Source organism: Gorilla gorilla, chromosome 20 (genome assembly GCF_029281585.2).
Source record: "Gorilla gorilla gorilla isolate KB3781 chromosome 20, NHGRI_mGorGor1-v2.1_pri, whole genome shotgun sequence".
In the NCBI taxonomy this organism is placed as follows: domain Eukaryota; kingdom Metazoa; phylum Chordata; class Mammalia; order Primates; family Hominidae; genus Gorilla; species Gorilla gorilla.
The window spans coordinates 7,028,194-7,042,899 of record NC_073244.2 but is presented as its reverse complement, the minus strand read 5'-3'; the positions used below and the strand labels follow the sequence as shown (position 1 = coordinate 7,042,899).

At 65.2% G+C, this 14,706-nt stretch overlaps 1 protein-coding gene across 6 annotated transcripts; it reads right to left on the bottom strand.

Moving 5' to 3' along the window:
• Window positions 1–950: 950 nt before the first annotated feature.
• MIDN (midnolin) lies at window positions 951–11,539 on the bottom strand. Of its 6 annotated transcripts, none has more exons than XM_019015208.4 (9): window positions 11,430–11,539; window positions 9,564–10,201; window positions 8,433–8,520; window positions 8,181–8,243; window positions 5,980–6,108; window positions 5,584–5,895; window positions 5,004–5,163; window positions 4,371–4,643; window positions 951–3,096 (listed from the first exon to the last, which is right to left on the bottom strand). In XM_019015208.4, exons 2-9 carry the CDS (start codon window positions 9,794–9,796, stop codon window positions 2,819–2,821), a joined length of 1,536 nt encoding a protein of 511 aa, XP_018870753.1. In that variant the 5' UTR covers window positions 9,797–10,201; window positions 11,430–11,539; the 3' UTR covers window positions 951–2,818. The 6 variants fall into 6 exon arrangements, with proteins under 6 accessions (XP_018870753.1, XP_018870754.1, XP_063557981.1 ...); XM_019015209.4 differs by having other exon boundaries at window positions 5,004–5,160; XM_063701911.1 differs by lacking the exon at window positions 11,430–11,539 and adding an exon at window positions 10,290–10,311.
• Between the last annotated feature and the right edge of the window lie 3,167 nt (window positions 11,540–14,706).

Here is a 14,706-nt window from a genome sequence, read left to right as displayed (position 1 = left end):
CCAAGTGATGTTCCTCTTTGGGCCTCTGTTCTCCCATCTATAAAATGGGAGCCCAATTACTTCTCTTAGGCAACTCCTGTTACCTGAGGAAATACAGGTTAAAAAATTTTAAAAAAGACATGAAATAGTGTTATTGCCTCATCTCTGCCCAGCCCGGACATGGGTGGAGGTGGGACCCCAGAGAGGACTCAGTCCTGGTGAGGCTCACGGGGAGCTCCAGGCTAGGGACAGAGAGAGGGAAGGGTGGGGTCTGCGGGACGGGGTGGACAGGGGTGGAAGGTGCAGGCTGGGGAAGTTCCCAGACAGCAAGGGACAGCCGGACCAGGGGTGTTCCTAGACAGGGGCAAAGGCCGGGAGGTTTGGAGCTGAAGGCCAGGTCTGGGAAGGGCTGGAACGTCAGGAGGTGTGGCCAGAGAGGCCCCCCAGGGCTGGGTCAAGCCAGGCCTGTATCACCTGCCAGCCTAAGGTACCCTGCGGAGTCCTGGGTCCTCCCAGTCGGCCTGGTGATCTCCCTGCAGCAAGCCACACAGATGTGAGACTCCGGGAAGGGGAGTGGGTGGGTGTGGCAGAGTGGGAGTCTCCGACTCCTGTGGCTGGGGAGAGCTGGTGGTCGCGTCTCCCCCATACTGGCAGGTCCTGAGGGGGCCAGGGTCCTGCCCAGGCCACGAAGCAGGCAGGCAGGCCCTCGCCCCACACCCTAAGGGACTTCCGGCCTTGGGTACCAGGAAGTGGCTGGGCTCCTCCCTCCCACACCCTGGCTGCTTCCTGCCCACCCGGCAGCCGGGGAAGGAGCGTGGGAAATTCTCAGGGCCCTGACCCCTGCCCCACCCCCTCTTCGGGGCCTTGGGACCCAGGTCAGTCCCTCTGACTCCCTGAGCTGACATCCCACCCCAGGAACCCTCCCAACCAAGGCCAGATCCCCCCACTAGGCGAGCAGGCGGGAGTCAATGTGTGTTTCATTTTCTGTTTATTACTTGAAATCACGGTGCTCGTGTATTTTTTTTTTTTTTTTCAATTTTATGTTTTCATACATGAAACTCACGCCAGGTGCCGGGACCCCCACAGCCCGACCCCCCGAGGGCGGGTAATGCTTTCTTGGGCAGCCCTTACCGGGCAGAGGGTGGCGAGCCGGTTCCTGCCTGGAGGTTCCACCCTCAACCCGTGGAGGCACAGACGTTATTTAAAAATCGTTAAAAAACAAAACAGAACACACATTTAAATAGGTATCCAAGACAGTTCTTCAAAAAACAAACCCGCCCCTTTTTCTCCTTTTTTTTCTATTTTTTTTTCTTTTTTTTTGGAAAAACGAAAACAAAACAAAACCCAAAATCCTTGAGCTCTACCCTCTGGGACCCCTCCCTGCCCACCCTCCCACAAAAAAATTTACAGAGCTACAGTTATAACACGTGATGTTCACATCTGAAACCATTAACTTTCAACATATAAAAGGGGGGAGTTGAGGACCTGGGGTTCACCTACGAGAACAACGGGGGTGGGGACAGGCAGAGCCAGGACAAGACCGACAGGTGGGGTGAGGAAGGGTCCAGACATCTGCATTATCATTAAAAAATAAGAAGTGAGTGGGGAAAAAAATCCAAAAACTACCCCATTGAAATGGCCCCAGTAGGGGATTTGTCTCTCCCCTCTGGAGACAGACACCCCTAGGGCAGGGGCACTGAGGGGCGGGGGGTCCAAATTAAACCAGCAGCGGACCCCTGCCACGGGGGTTAATGCTACACGGAGTTGTTGCCCCCTGCCCAGGGGATTCACAGCTCAGCACCCCCTCCCATCCTGGCTGCGGGAGGGGCCCCCAGACAGTCCCAAATCCACATCCCTCAGGTTGGGCCGGGAAGGGGGGCTCGGAGGGGGGAACTCCCCAGCACGCAGCCATTCTCTCCCCTTTTTCAAGAGTTCCCCAACCACTATTGGCTCAGTCAGAAAATTAATAGTCTATAAATACCCCAAACTCAGGCAGGAGGTCACAAAACACAGGGGTGGGGGCGGAGGAAACAGCACAGTCCGCCGGCTGGGGCGGGGCGGAAGGCAGGCTGGGGGGGTAGTTCCCCTCTCCCTTCCCGACAGGAAAGGGTGCCATGCCCCTGCACCCAAACCCCATGTGGACCCCAGCCCCATCCTCTCTGCTAAAACGGCTTTGCTCTCCTTGTTAAAGAAATGAAGGAAAATGCAAAAAAAGACCAAGAAAAGAGGATAGGAGTGGAAGAGAAACAGTCCCCTCGTTGGCTTCTGTGACCTGTTGGCTTGCTGTAGCCCAGTGGGCGCTGCTGGCCTGGGGTGGAGACCCCGAAGTCTGCACTGGGGGGTGGGGTGGGTTCTGCGCGCTGCGGCCCCTCCCCTCATCTGTAAAGTGCATAATGACATATCGACATTTTTGACTTAAAACCTGAATAGGGTCGGGGGGAAAGGAGGCGGCGGAAGGGATGGGGCGGGTTTCTCCGTCTCCTTCACTCTCCGCCATCCAGAGAGACTGCTACATATTGGAGCTGGGGAAGGTTGGCAGGGAGGACCGACCCGGCGCAGAGGTGAAAGGAGACAGAGGAGGAGGAGGAGGAGGAAGAGGAGGTTAGGAGTGAAAGGTGAAGGAGGTAGGAAGCAAAGCCCATGAAGAGTCCAGGAAACCACGGTCAGAACTTTTTTAAAAAAGAAAAAAATAATAAAAAAGAAGAAAAGAAAAAAAGGCTTCTGGCTGGGGGAGTGGCCGCCTGCCCTCCAGGGCTGGGCCACGCTCTCTCCGGGGCTCTCGGAGTCCCCGCCGCCCTGGGCTGGGGTGCGAGGGGCGAGGGTGGCCGATCCGAAGATCCTAAGCCACCACGAACTCTGACTTGATGTCAGGGTTGACTTCTGGCTTCCACACGGAGTCCTCGAAGTCGAGGCCCAAGCCGGAGGCCTCGCTGGGGCTGCCGCCGCCCCCGCTGCTACTGCTGTCGCTGCGGCCGGCCTTGCGGCTGGGTGACCAGTGGTACGGACCCCGCGCGTCCCGCCGGGCCTTTCTACGGAGCCGTTTCTGCTGCAGAAGCAGCTGCAGCCGTTCCACCTTGCAGCGCGTGGCGCGGTTTTCTGTCTGCCGAAGCCGGTCCCCTGCAAAGGAGGTAGTGGCCTGTGACTCCCAAAGCCTCCACCTGCTGAACGTAGAGGATCACCCCAGACCCCAGCAAATGCCCCTGAGGTCAGACCCAGTCCTGCCCTCCCTGGAGGGAGGTCAGCAAAGGAAACGGTCAAGGACATCCACCATGCCGGGCACAGTGGTTCACGCCTGTAATCTCAGCACTTTGGGAGGCCGAGGCAGGAGAATCGCTTGAGCTCAGGAGTTCGAGACAGGCCTGGGCAACTTCAGGAGTTCGAGACAGGCGTGAGCCACAGAGCGAGACCCCTCCTCTACAAAAATTACAAAATTAGCTGGGCATGTTGGTGTTTGCCTGGAGTCCCAGCTACGCAGCTGGCACCTAATTCTCCAGCTCAACCATGAGCTGGGGAGGTCAGGACTGTCCTGCCTCATTCTTCCCGGAGTCCTACATGGAAGGGGCTTGGCCACTTCTGTGATCCGAGGGGAGATACTTGGGGGGTTGTACCTTGGTTTTTTTTTTTTTTTTGAGATGGCGTCTCGCTCTGTTGCCCAGGCTGGAGTGCAGTGGTGCAATCTGGGCTCACTGCAAGCTCCGCCTCCGGGTTCATGCCATTCTCCTGTCTCAGCCTCCCGAGTAGCTGGGACTACAGGTGCCCGCCACCACGCCCGGCTAATTTTCACCGTGTTAGCCAGGATGGTCTCAATCTCCTGACCTCATGATCCGCCCTCCTCGGCCTCCCAAAGTGCTGCGATTACAGGCGTGAGCCACCGCGCCCAGCCAGTTTCCCACTTTTAAACTGAGCTGGGAGGAGCCCCCGCGATGGGTGCGGAGCCCAAGGGCAGTACAGTAGCCATCTTCCAGTGAGACTCTGGAGGGAGTAACCTGCCGTCTGGGAGTAGCTGGGGCCAGGCTGGCGGGGGGGTTGTGTTCGCTGCTTTTCCAAGTCACTGAAATGCTTAGGGGTGGGCTCTGGCCCCGCCTCGGCCTGCCAGGCCTGACTTGGCCATTCACAGAGGCACCAAATGCCATCTGGAGATGATGCCCCGGGCGGGGGGGGGGGCAGGAGGAAGTGGGCCTGTGGCCCCCCGGGAGCACACAAGGACACTTTGTGCCCTGACACACATGCTGCCTTCTCTCCGGGCTGGAGCAGAGCAGTGGCCACGGCAGCTGCCATCCCCCCCAGCCCCTGGGCAGGTCAGCTGCTCCTGAGCCCACCAGCTCACACAGAGGGGCCTTGAGAAGCCCGGGGGGGCGGGGAAGGCAGGACCCCCGAGGGTGGCCACTCACCCGGGGGCTTGCACATGCGGATCTGGCTCTGGCCCTGCAGCAGGGAGGCTGATGGGGCGGCGGTGAGCTTCTCGCAGGAGGTAGTTCTGGGGGCCAGGTCAGGGGCCGGCGAGGCCGGGGAGCACTGGGCGTGGCAGCGGAGCTGGGCCAGCGAAGGGGGCATGCCCTGGTAGTGCCGGGTGGCGCTCAGGAGGTCGTTCAGGATCTGCAGGATGGTGCCGATGTCACGCCGCGGCCGCCCGCTGCTGTCTTGGCAGTTGGGGTGTAGCGTGCCTGCGGGCAGAGGTGGCCGTGAGTGCCCGGCACAGGCACAGTCCCGCATGTCCAGGACGGGCGTCCACGGGTGTGAGCTCATGAGCTCAGGCAACGGCGTGGACATGTGGGCTGATGTGCACGAGGGACCACGGGGCGGGAGCGGGACACGTCCCCAGTATGCAGGCGCCTGGTGACCCGCGGCCTCCCGGGCAGGGCCAGGCGTGTGTGTGGGGGATTCCTGGGGGACATGTGAAGTGAGCAGACGGACACAGCCTGTGTATGCCCAGAATGTGTGGAGTCGCCTCTGGGTGGATGTAGGCCCCAGATGCACAGGGTCACGGGACACACGTGAGCTCACGCGTGTGCTGTGACACCTACCAGAGAAGGTCCCTGAGAAGACCCCCGGGGCGTGATTCACAAAGCTCTCGATGACGGCGCCGGGTTTTCGGGAGCGGGGGGCAGGGCTGGCCCCTGGGGTAGACGTGGTGCTGGCACCAGGACTGGCACTGCTGCTGGCCGTGGGGGAGCAGTCCATCTGCTGATGGGAGGAAGGGGCACATGAGCACGGGGTCCAGGATCAGGGGATCACCAGCAACCCAGGGACCAGAGATCACCCACCAGCCCAGGTCAGGAGATGACCTGTCAACACAGGGTTTAGAGATAAACTAGCCCAGGGTCACGAGGTCACAACCAACCCAGGACACAAAGATGACCCATGAGTCAAAGATCAAGAGATCATCTACTAGTCCAGGTCATGTCAGGCGATGACCATCAACTCAGGATATAGAAATACCCCACCAATCTAGGCTGGGGGATCACCCACCAGCCCGAGGTCACAGGATAGCCCTTAATACAAGGGACTCACCTGGGACTAAGAGTCCTTGTCCTCCCCAAGACCTCCCCAGGACGGCCCACCCTTTGGTGGGCCAAGGGTCACCCTTCCCTTCCCCAGGCTCACCTCTGGGCAGGTGGTGGAGGCTGCGTGGGACCGGAAGGAGCCGGCTGTGATGGGCGAGGGAGATGCAGGGGACGGGCTGGTGGGCACCGGGGGGACTCGGGCGGCACTGGACACCGGCCGGCGGGGCGAGGACACGGGGGAGGCTATGCTGGGGTCCCCCCGCGCAGCAGCGGCGGCGGCTGCGGCGGCCAGCACATGGCGGTGTTGCAGTGGAGCGTGCTGGGCCGCGAGCTGCAGCTGCACGAACATCATGTGGTCGCCCACACGCAAGGCCAGTGTCAGTGGCGAACGGCCCGACAGGAAGTCACTGACCTGCAAGGAGAGCGGTCCGTCAGCTGGGAGCCCCAGCTTGCGGCGCCCCCAGCCCAGCCCGGCCCAGTCCCCCCGCGCTGTGACCTGGGGCCTCTCGCCGCCCCTCTCTGGGCTCTGGGGTCCCTGTCGGTGCCACGGACGCTTAAATAAAATGAATCTGTATTTCCGGAAGCCTCCTCCGCCAGCCCGGCCCGGCCCGGGCGCCGCTGGGGGCTGTGGGGACAGAGGCGGGTCAGACGGGGGCCTGCCCCTCCCTGGCCAACTAGGTCGGTCTTGCAAGGGGAAACTGAGGCCAGAGGGGGCGGGGCCCAGCTGGCAGTCACTGACCTCAAACAACCTTCACTTTGCCTTTCCCCCACCCTCATGGGCCCCTAGATCCTCTCTGCCTGTGGATACGGGAGGGGCTCCACCTCAGGCCCCCTCCCAGCTAAGTCACCAGGGCCAGCAAGTGGGTGGAATTCCTGGACGAATTCTTCTGTCCTAACCTTTGCTTTCTCAAGATAAATATTTATCTGTCCTGGGCGGGGCGGAGACCTAGGGGGCTGCGGCAAGGCTGCAGGAAGGGGCCCTGACCGCCCTGGGGCTGGAGTCCCGGAGGGCACAACCTGCTCCAAGCACAGAAACCCTCAATCTGCCCCAGTTCAGGGTGGGTGTGGGTTGAATCTCACCCTGTCCTCGCCAAGCCCCCTGCTCTGGGTATGGGCCAGAGCCCTGCTCTCCCCAGGGGCCGGGATGGTGGGGGGTGGCGGAGGTTTCTGAGAAGTGACATAGGCTGGGATGACTCAGAAGCGACCGCCTCCCAGCTCTCCCTCCCGGCTCTCCTCTCCACTGGCAGTAGCTGGCGTAACCTTCTCTGCTTGGGGCCCATGGGGAGGGAGGCAGGGAGGAGGGCAGGGTGAAGCCCCCACCCTGCGGCCCAGCCTGCCCGGCCCCCTACCCCCCTGCCCCAAGACAGCCTTTGCAGGAAGGGCCCGGGGTGGCTTCCCGAGAGCAGCTGGAGTCCCCACCACCACCCGCCCTGCAACTTCCTCCCTGGGGAGGGCTAATGGGCGGGCATGACTCGGTGCCAGGCAGGGAAGCAACCCTGGGGAGCCCAGTGTCTCCGCCCAGCACCCCCCCCAGCCCCCCCCAACCCAGCTCCTTCCTGACGCAGGCGCCCAGGGAGGAGGGTGTGAAGCCAACACGCCCTGGGCCCCCTGCCAACCGCAGCCCCCCAGCGGCGGGGAGCTCTGCTCACACTCGCCCCAGGAAATCACCTGCAGCCCCCATCCTGGCTCGGGACCCCGGCTCTGCCCCCACGCCACTGCTGCTGTTGCTGTGGCCACCCCCATGGCAGACCACCCAGCTCCCGGCCCCCGCCCTGCCCCCGCGATGTAGGGAAAGGGCAGGACTCTACATGCCGCTGGGAAAGCGGAAGGGGGTGCGGGCCTCGGGGCCAGGGAGGCCCGGGAAGCCGGCCACCCCTTGCTGGGGCGGGTGGCAGCCTGCGTCCCCCACCCTGGCAGCGGGCGGATTGCTGAGGCCTGTGTCACCCTCCTGGGAGGTGGCCAGGGCCCTTGTCTGAGGAAGGCTTGGCCGCAGCCAAGAAAATGAGGAAAGAAGGAGAAAAAAAAAAAAAAAGTCCGCAGCAAAACAGGGAACCGGGTGAGGGCCAGCCCCAGCCTCCCTCCTGGCCGCTTACTAAATATTTTCCTAACATCCTGTCTAGGCCTCGCTGGCCCCAGGGCTGGGCACCCCCGCCCCCTTCCCTTTCGGGGTAGAGAACAAAGGCCAGAGAGAGGAGGGAAGGGTGACGAGATCCCCACCCTCTCACGATGGGGGTCACGGAAGGCGGAAGGAGTGTCACCCAGGCCGCCGCCCCCAGCCCCCAGCAGAAATGTAAAAAAGGAGAAACTCGCTCTGGGGAAGCCACAGAGGCTGGAGGGGGCTCCTCGGTGGGGGCGGAGAGGGCTGGGGATGCAGGCCGGGGTGTGAGCGGGGATGAGTCCCCATAGGCCAAGGTCATCCTGCAGGCAGTCTTGTGAAAGCCAGGCCCCCTTCCCCCAGGACAGCCACCGTGGGAGAGAAAGCCCTCCGGGTCAGGTGGTGAATCTTGGGGGAGAGGAGGTGGGGAGGCCAGGCCAGGCTGGCACCCAGGCGGGGTGGTGCATCCCCTCCCCTCCCCCAGCCTCCAGGGAGCACAGACAACCCCCAGGCCCCGTCGGTGGCCAAGGCACCCTGCCCCCAGGGCCAAGGCACCCTGCCCCCAGGGCTGCCCTGTTAGGAAGGGGCTGGCGAGGTCTTACCTGCGTCTCCGTGAGACTCTCGAGGGCTTGCATCACGGACTGTTCCGGCCTTGAGGCCTGAGACTACAAAGAGAGGCAGGAGAGGGGCCTGAGTGTGGGGTCGGAATCATGGGCTGGAACATGGGGTGGAGAGGGCCCTGCTGGCTGGCGGGGTGGGGGCCCCAGGTAGTGTGTGTGCGGACAGGTGCCGAGGGAGGGGCTACTGCCTGTGTGCGGGGGCCTCTGGGGGCACGCAGCCCCATGGCCATTTACCATGAGGCCCGCTTCCACGGTGGGTACCAAGGTCAGCTTGCTGCCATCACCCACGCCGAACTCCTGCAGCTTCCCCGAACTGAGCCGGCTGGGGGGAGGAAGGAAGAGCATGAGACTCCGCGGAGACGACACAGGGACGCGGAAGCAGAGGCCGCGGGGGAGGGCTGTGCTTGTGTGGGGAGAGACGGATAAGTTCCCACCCCCACCCCTTCCCGGCTTCCAGATCCAGGGCCCTAAGCGCGTGCAGAGAGGTCTCCGTCTGGTGCTGGGAGCCCCATCCTGGCGATTCGGACCCCTTCCCTCCGGTGGAACCCCCGCCCTGGACTCTGGCACCCCCTCTGCACCCCAACCAGGCACTTTCTCCTCCTCTGGGCCCCAGTGTGCTCTATGCCACCTTCCCCCGCGCCCCCAGGGCAGCCCCTGCCTCCAATTCCCTAATTCTAGTCCTGGCTCCTCTTTGTAGGAACCACGGGCTTCGGCCCGAGGAGAGGCCCTGGGGGTTGCGCCGGGCCGGGCTCCCCCTCCTCCTCCCTCCCCGGCGCAGGCGGCCGCCGCCGCGCAGACAAAGGAGACCCTCCCCCTCCGCCCCTCCCCCGATGGGCCCCTCCACTGGGATGGACACTGCGTGTCCCCGGAGGCCCGCGGGGGGAGGGCTCCGGGCCTGCAGGCGATTTAAATACCAGGGGGGAGGGGAGGCTGCGGGGAGCGCTCGGAGGCGAGAACAAAGGGGGGGAGACGCAAGTGGGGGGAGACAGCCAGACGCAGAGGAGGCCGCTGAGCAGATGCGGAAGCCGGCGCGGACGCAGGCGGGAGGGGGCGGTGGGGGCGGTGGCGGCGGCGGCCCCCACACCCGCAGCCGGGACCCCCGCAACGCCCTGGGATTCCTGCCCGCCCCCAAGGGGGGCCGCCGAAGCCCGGCCCGGGACGCCCTCGCAGCCGCCTTTGTGCGGCGACCCCGGGCGGGGGAGGGGGCCGAGGCAGGCGAGGCCGAGCAGAGGGCGCCCGAGAGCGCGCGGCGCGCCCCCGCCCCCGGTCTGGCCGCCCCCTGCCTTCCCCGCGCGGCGCGCTCTTTGTTCCCGCCCGGGGGCCGGGGCCCGAGGGGGCGGCCGGCCGGGGGCGCGCGGTACCTACGTGTCTTTGTGGAGAAGAGCCAGGCGCTCCTTGGGCACTTTGAGGCGCTGGGACAACCGCTTGCGAAGCCCCTCCACCGTCTCGTCGGGCGGCACGGCCAGGTCGTAGCGGGTGCCCGTGGTGCTGTGGATGGCCAGGCTCATGGGCGCCGCCTCGGCCGCTGGGCCCAGCTCGCAGGCGCCGCCGGGGGCCCCGCGCCGGCAGCTCCGGGCGCCGCCGGGCTGCGGCTCCATCCCCGGCGCGCGCTGGGGGGCTGGGGGCGGCGGGCGCCGCCAATCCTCGCCGCGCCTCCGGGACGGGCGAGAGGCTCCCCGGATGCCGGGTCCTCCGGGCACTCGGGGGCGCGGAGCAGCGCGCGTCCTCCTCGAGAAAGTCCCGGCCGCGGAATGCGAGACCGAAATCCAAAATCCGAGTGGCGCTCCGAGGTCGCTCCGGCTCCTGGGGGCGCCTTCCGGGGGTGGGGACGGCACTTGCTTCTCCTTCAGAGGGCGGCGGGCGCGACCGGGACGCGGCGCGGGGAAGGGTCCTGGGGAGGGGGCGCCGCTCGGCTGGTGGCGCTGGGTGCCGTCTGCCGCCCGGGTCGCGCTTCCTCGCGCGTCCCCTCCCTTAGCAACAGCCGTCGCCGCCGCTCGGAGGATCTGGGGGTGAAAGTAACAAGAAAAAAAAGTTATAATGTATCAACGTTCCAGGGGGCGGGGCCGCCGCCCCCTCCCATTCACTACTTACTCCGCCGGCCCCGCGCCGGCCAATCGCCGCGCGCCGAGCGCCCAGTCGGCCGCGAGCCCGGGCCTATGAGAGCCGCCGCGGCACCGCCCCACGTGGCAGCCGGGCCCGCCCCCTCGCCCCGCCCCCAGGACCCAGGCGACCAAGGGGAGCGCAGCGGGGGCGGGGCTGGCGCCTCTCCGCGCCCGCCCCCGCCCCGCCCGCGCCCGCAGCCATTCATAAGCGCCCGGAGCCCGCAACAAAGGGCGGGCGCGCCCCGGGGGGCGCGGGACCCTGGCCTGCAGACGGGTCTGGTACCCCTCGCGATCCCAGGGGAGCGGCCGGGAGCGGGAGGGGGCGCGGGCCATTGTTCCCGGCGCCGGGAGGGGCAGGAAGTCGTGGGGCCACCCCGCCGCGTCCGTCCGGGAAAAGCCGCGAGCGGAAGCGGGAGCGCGAAGTCCGCGCCTCGTGGCCGGGGTCCCGGGGCGGGCGGGCGACGGTGAGGCTAGGGCCGCGGCCCCGGGGAGGGCGTGGTGCGTGGGGGCGGAGTTGTGGCCGGGGCGTGGCGCCCGCACCTCGGTGACGTGGCCGGGTGGCTGCTGCCGGGGGCCCCGCGCGCCCACCCGCCGGCCGCGGGCAGAACCCGTTTCCCCGAGGCGCGCCCGCTCGAGCCGTGACGTGACGCGGCGTCCCCGGCTGCGCCCGCGCGCGCTCGGGGATGCGGTGAGTCAGCAGCTCGGGCTCGCCCTCTGCCGGGCCCGCCTGGGAGCGCCGCCCGGAATCCCGGGGAGGGGGCGCCGCGCTGCCCCTGGCAGGGGAGGAAGACGACTGGGCTGCGCGCGGGGGAGGAACCCCGATCGGGGACGAAAGACTGTAGTCGGGAGACTGGGACCGTGTGGCTGGGAAACGGAGGGCGGAACGGCAACCAGTTCAAGGTCACCCGCGGTGAAGGGGGAGTGCCCCGGGGGGCGGGGCGGGGGCTGAGGTCCGGCCAGGGCGGCGCTGGCTGCGCGGAGCCCCTCCCACCCCGCACCCCGGGGGGCTTCCCAGGACCGGAGGCTCCCCGATCCCTCCTGTCCCAAGAACAAAGAAAAGTGCGGGCATCCTGAGCCATCTAGAGTGGGGACCCTTCCTCGGCCCGCAGGTCGCCCCCTCCACACTCACCGGGCGCGGCCGGTTCTGCGCTCCAAGTGCTGCGAGTACCTTCGTCCGGGGCCGAATGCGCGCTGGCCGGGCCGGTCTGGGCCAAGCGGGCGGCCCTCAGCCTTTATCCGCGCCGCCTTCCCTCGGGGTGGAGTTAGGGCGGGCAGGGGGGCGGGGGGCCGGGCGGGCGGTGACGCAGACTGGCCCCCGCCCCTGCCTGCCGGCCCTGGCCCTGGGGCGCCTTGACGGCTGGGCCACCCGGTACCCAGGCTTGGCGCAGTTCATGGGGGGACTCCCCTTGAATGCCCCGAGCCAAGGGTCTCGGCCTGCCTCGCCGCGGGCTGAGATGCACCCCGAATCGTCACCGGGACAGGGTTTTGGGGTGTACAGCGCGACTCGCTGCCCCGCCCCCTTCCTGTCGCCCCAGGCCCGGTGCTTCCGCCTGGGGGCGCCCGCGTGGGGGGGACGGGAAGAGGGGCCTGAGTCAGCGGCTGTCGTCCAGGAAAACAGGCTGGAGTCACCTGCCGTGGAGTGGGGGTGCCCTGGCCAGCCCTGGCCTCCTGCATCTGTCAATGGTGACCTCAGAGAGCATTTATGGAGCGATTAGCCAGTGCCAGGCCTGCCTTGTGCCCAGCCAGTCACCAGCCGGCTATGCTGTGACCCCGGGAGGTAACTGGCCTCTCCAAGCCTCAGTTTCTCCAGGGTGGGTGGGAGTGTGGTGAGGGGATGCAGCAGGATCACTCTGGGGCCATCACCCCCCATTAATGCAGGACATGCACTGGTTCCCAGCCTTTGGGGTGGGCATTACCCCGTTTTACAGATGAAGAAACTGAGGCCACAGCCAATGAGACACGAATGTGGTGTGCATCTTACCCTTCCCTGTCGGCTTTTTGAGGATGGCCCTGCTTGAGGTGGGCCCCGTCCTGCCCCTCTATTTAGAGAAGGGGACCCCATCCCTACGGGAGCACCTCCTGTCCAACTTATCTGGCCCCTCCCTTTATCTGGCCTGACCACCTCCACCCCCACCCTGGCCATGGGCGCCCCTCCCAGGGCTGCGCTCCTCCCCAGGTCTCCTTCCGGCTGCCACCCATGCTCCCGGCAGCTGTGGCCCCCACCTTGACAGGCACACCCAGCCCCGAAGGGTCAGGGCTAGGCCAGAGAGGGAGAGGCTGGGATAACCCTTGGAAGGGGGTCACGGGGGCTGCGGTTTGAGGAATGACTAGGAGTTTGTCACATAAAAAAGATGATGCGGCTAGGCGCGGTGGCTCACGCCTGTAATCCCAGCACTTTGGGAGGCCGAGGCGGGCGGATCACAAGGTCAAGAGATTGAGACCAGCCTGGCCAACATGGTGAAACCCTGTCTCTACTAAAAATACAAAAATTAGCTGGGCATGGTGGCATGTGTCTGTAGTCCCAGCTACTCAGGAGGCTGAGGCAGGAGAATCGCTTGAACCCGGGAGGCGGAGGTTACAATAAACCCAGATCGTGCCAGGGCACTCCAGCCTGAGCGACAAAACGAGATTCTGTCTCAAAAAAAAAAAAAAAAAAAAAAAAAAAAGGCCGGGCGCGGTGGCTCATGCCTGTAGTCCTGGCACTTTGGGAGGCCGAGGCGGGCGGATCACGAGGTCAGGAGTTCGAGACCAGCCTGATCAACATGGTGAAACCCTGTCTCTACTAAAAATACAAAAATTAGCCAGGCGTGGTGGTGTGCGCCTGTAATCTCAGCTACTTGGGAGGCTGAGGCGGGAGCATTGCTTGAACCCGGGAGACGGAGGTTGTGGTGAGCTGAGATTGTGCCACTGCACTCCAGCCTGGGCAATAAGAGCGAAACCCCATCTCAAAAAAAAAAAAAAAAAAAACGATGGTCCAGGAAGTGGGAATGGCTTGAGCAGTTCTGGGAGCTTAGTGAACTGGACCCGGTTGCAGGGAGGAGGGGCAGGGCCGATGAATGGGGCTTGGATGAAGGGCTGGGGCCCCAGGTGGGAACTACAGGGCCAGGCTCATTCTGCTTCCAGTGAGAACAAATGTGGCGGAGGGAGCTGTGGGCTGGTGCCAAATGAGCAGCCCAAGCCGGACACTGGGGTCCCCTGTGAGTGGCCAGCAGCCCCCACCTCCCTCCCTGCCTCTTGCCTCTCTTGTGTGGCTCTGCCACCTGGACACCGTCACCTCAGTCTGGTCGGGAGTGGAATGGACACCGTCACCTCAGTCTGGTCGGGACTGGAATGGGACACGGGTTGTAGGGACATGCTGGGCTTCACAGGGGCCACTGTGTGGCCCTTTGGGGACGAGATGCCCAGAGCCAGTCTAAATGAATAAACATGCTAAAATGCTTCCCCACCATTTCCCATACTCGGCGTCCCCATGGTTGAGTGGGTTGTTCCTGGGTGTGATGGGGACAAACCCTGTGCTCTGTTCTGCCTCACTAAGCCAGGGGCTGCCCTCACTGAAGGGCCTTGACCGCCTGGTTCCCGGCCCCACCCTGGCTGCCTCCTGCTCCCGGACGCATCCAGCCAGCACGGGCTGTTCCCTCCGGGTGTCAGGTGTCTCGGGTGTCCTGAGGCCTGACTCCAAGGTTCACACCCTCCCTGGTGGTGGGGGCAGGGGGGTCCCCGGAGTGAGCAGTTCCTCCCGCTGGGCCCCTGCTAAGTCCCAGCTGTGCCCTTGGTCTTATTTATAGGGTTCTGGTGGCCTGGCAGGAACTTGAAGACCTGGGGCTGGAACTGGGGGCGGGGGGGGCAGGGGGGGACCTGGGCAGAGGCTGCTCCTGTGGCCTGGTGGCTGGCACAACCTTCCCTGGGCTGCGGATTCCTGGAGAAGTGGGGGCCTGGTCACTCGTGTCCCGAGGCCCAAGTGGAGGGGGAGCCAGGCAGGGGACCCTGGGCTGTTCCAGAATACCTGATCTGCTGACCGGCAGCCTCAGAGTTGCAAGGCCCCCAACGGCACCTCGCCTCAAGTGCAGCTGTGGCAAGTCACCCGCATAGTGCCATGACGTGGGAGTGAGCTGCCCGTCCGTGCTGACAGGCCCGGGGCGGCCTCTCTGTCACCATCCCAGCTCCAGTGACACAGGCAGGCCCACCCTCCCCACTCACCCCCCTGGAATTCCCTGCCTACCCCACTGCACAGGGCCCTGTCCCAAGGAGGGGAGGAGGTCAGGAGACCCCAGCCCCCGCCGTCCGCACACCACCTGGAGCCAGTGTTGCCCCCCCCAGGGTTACGGAAAGGAGAAGAGGCAGGCCCAACGGGGCAGTGCCAGGGAGCCGCCCCCTCCTGGGCCCACCCCATTCCATCTGGGGCCAAC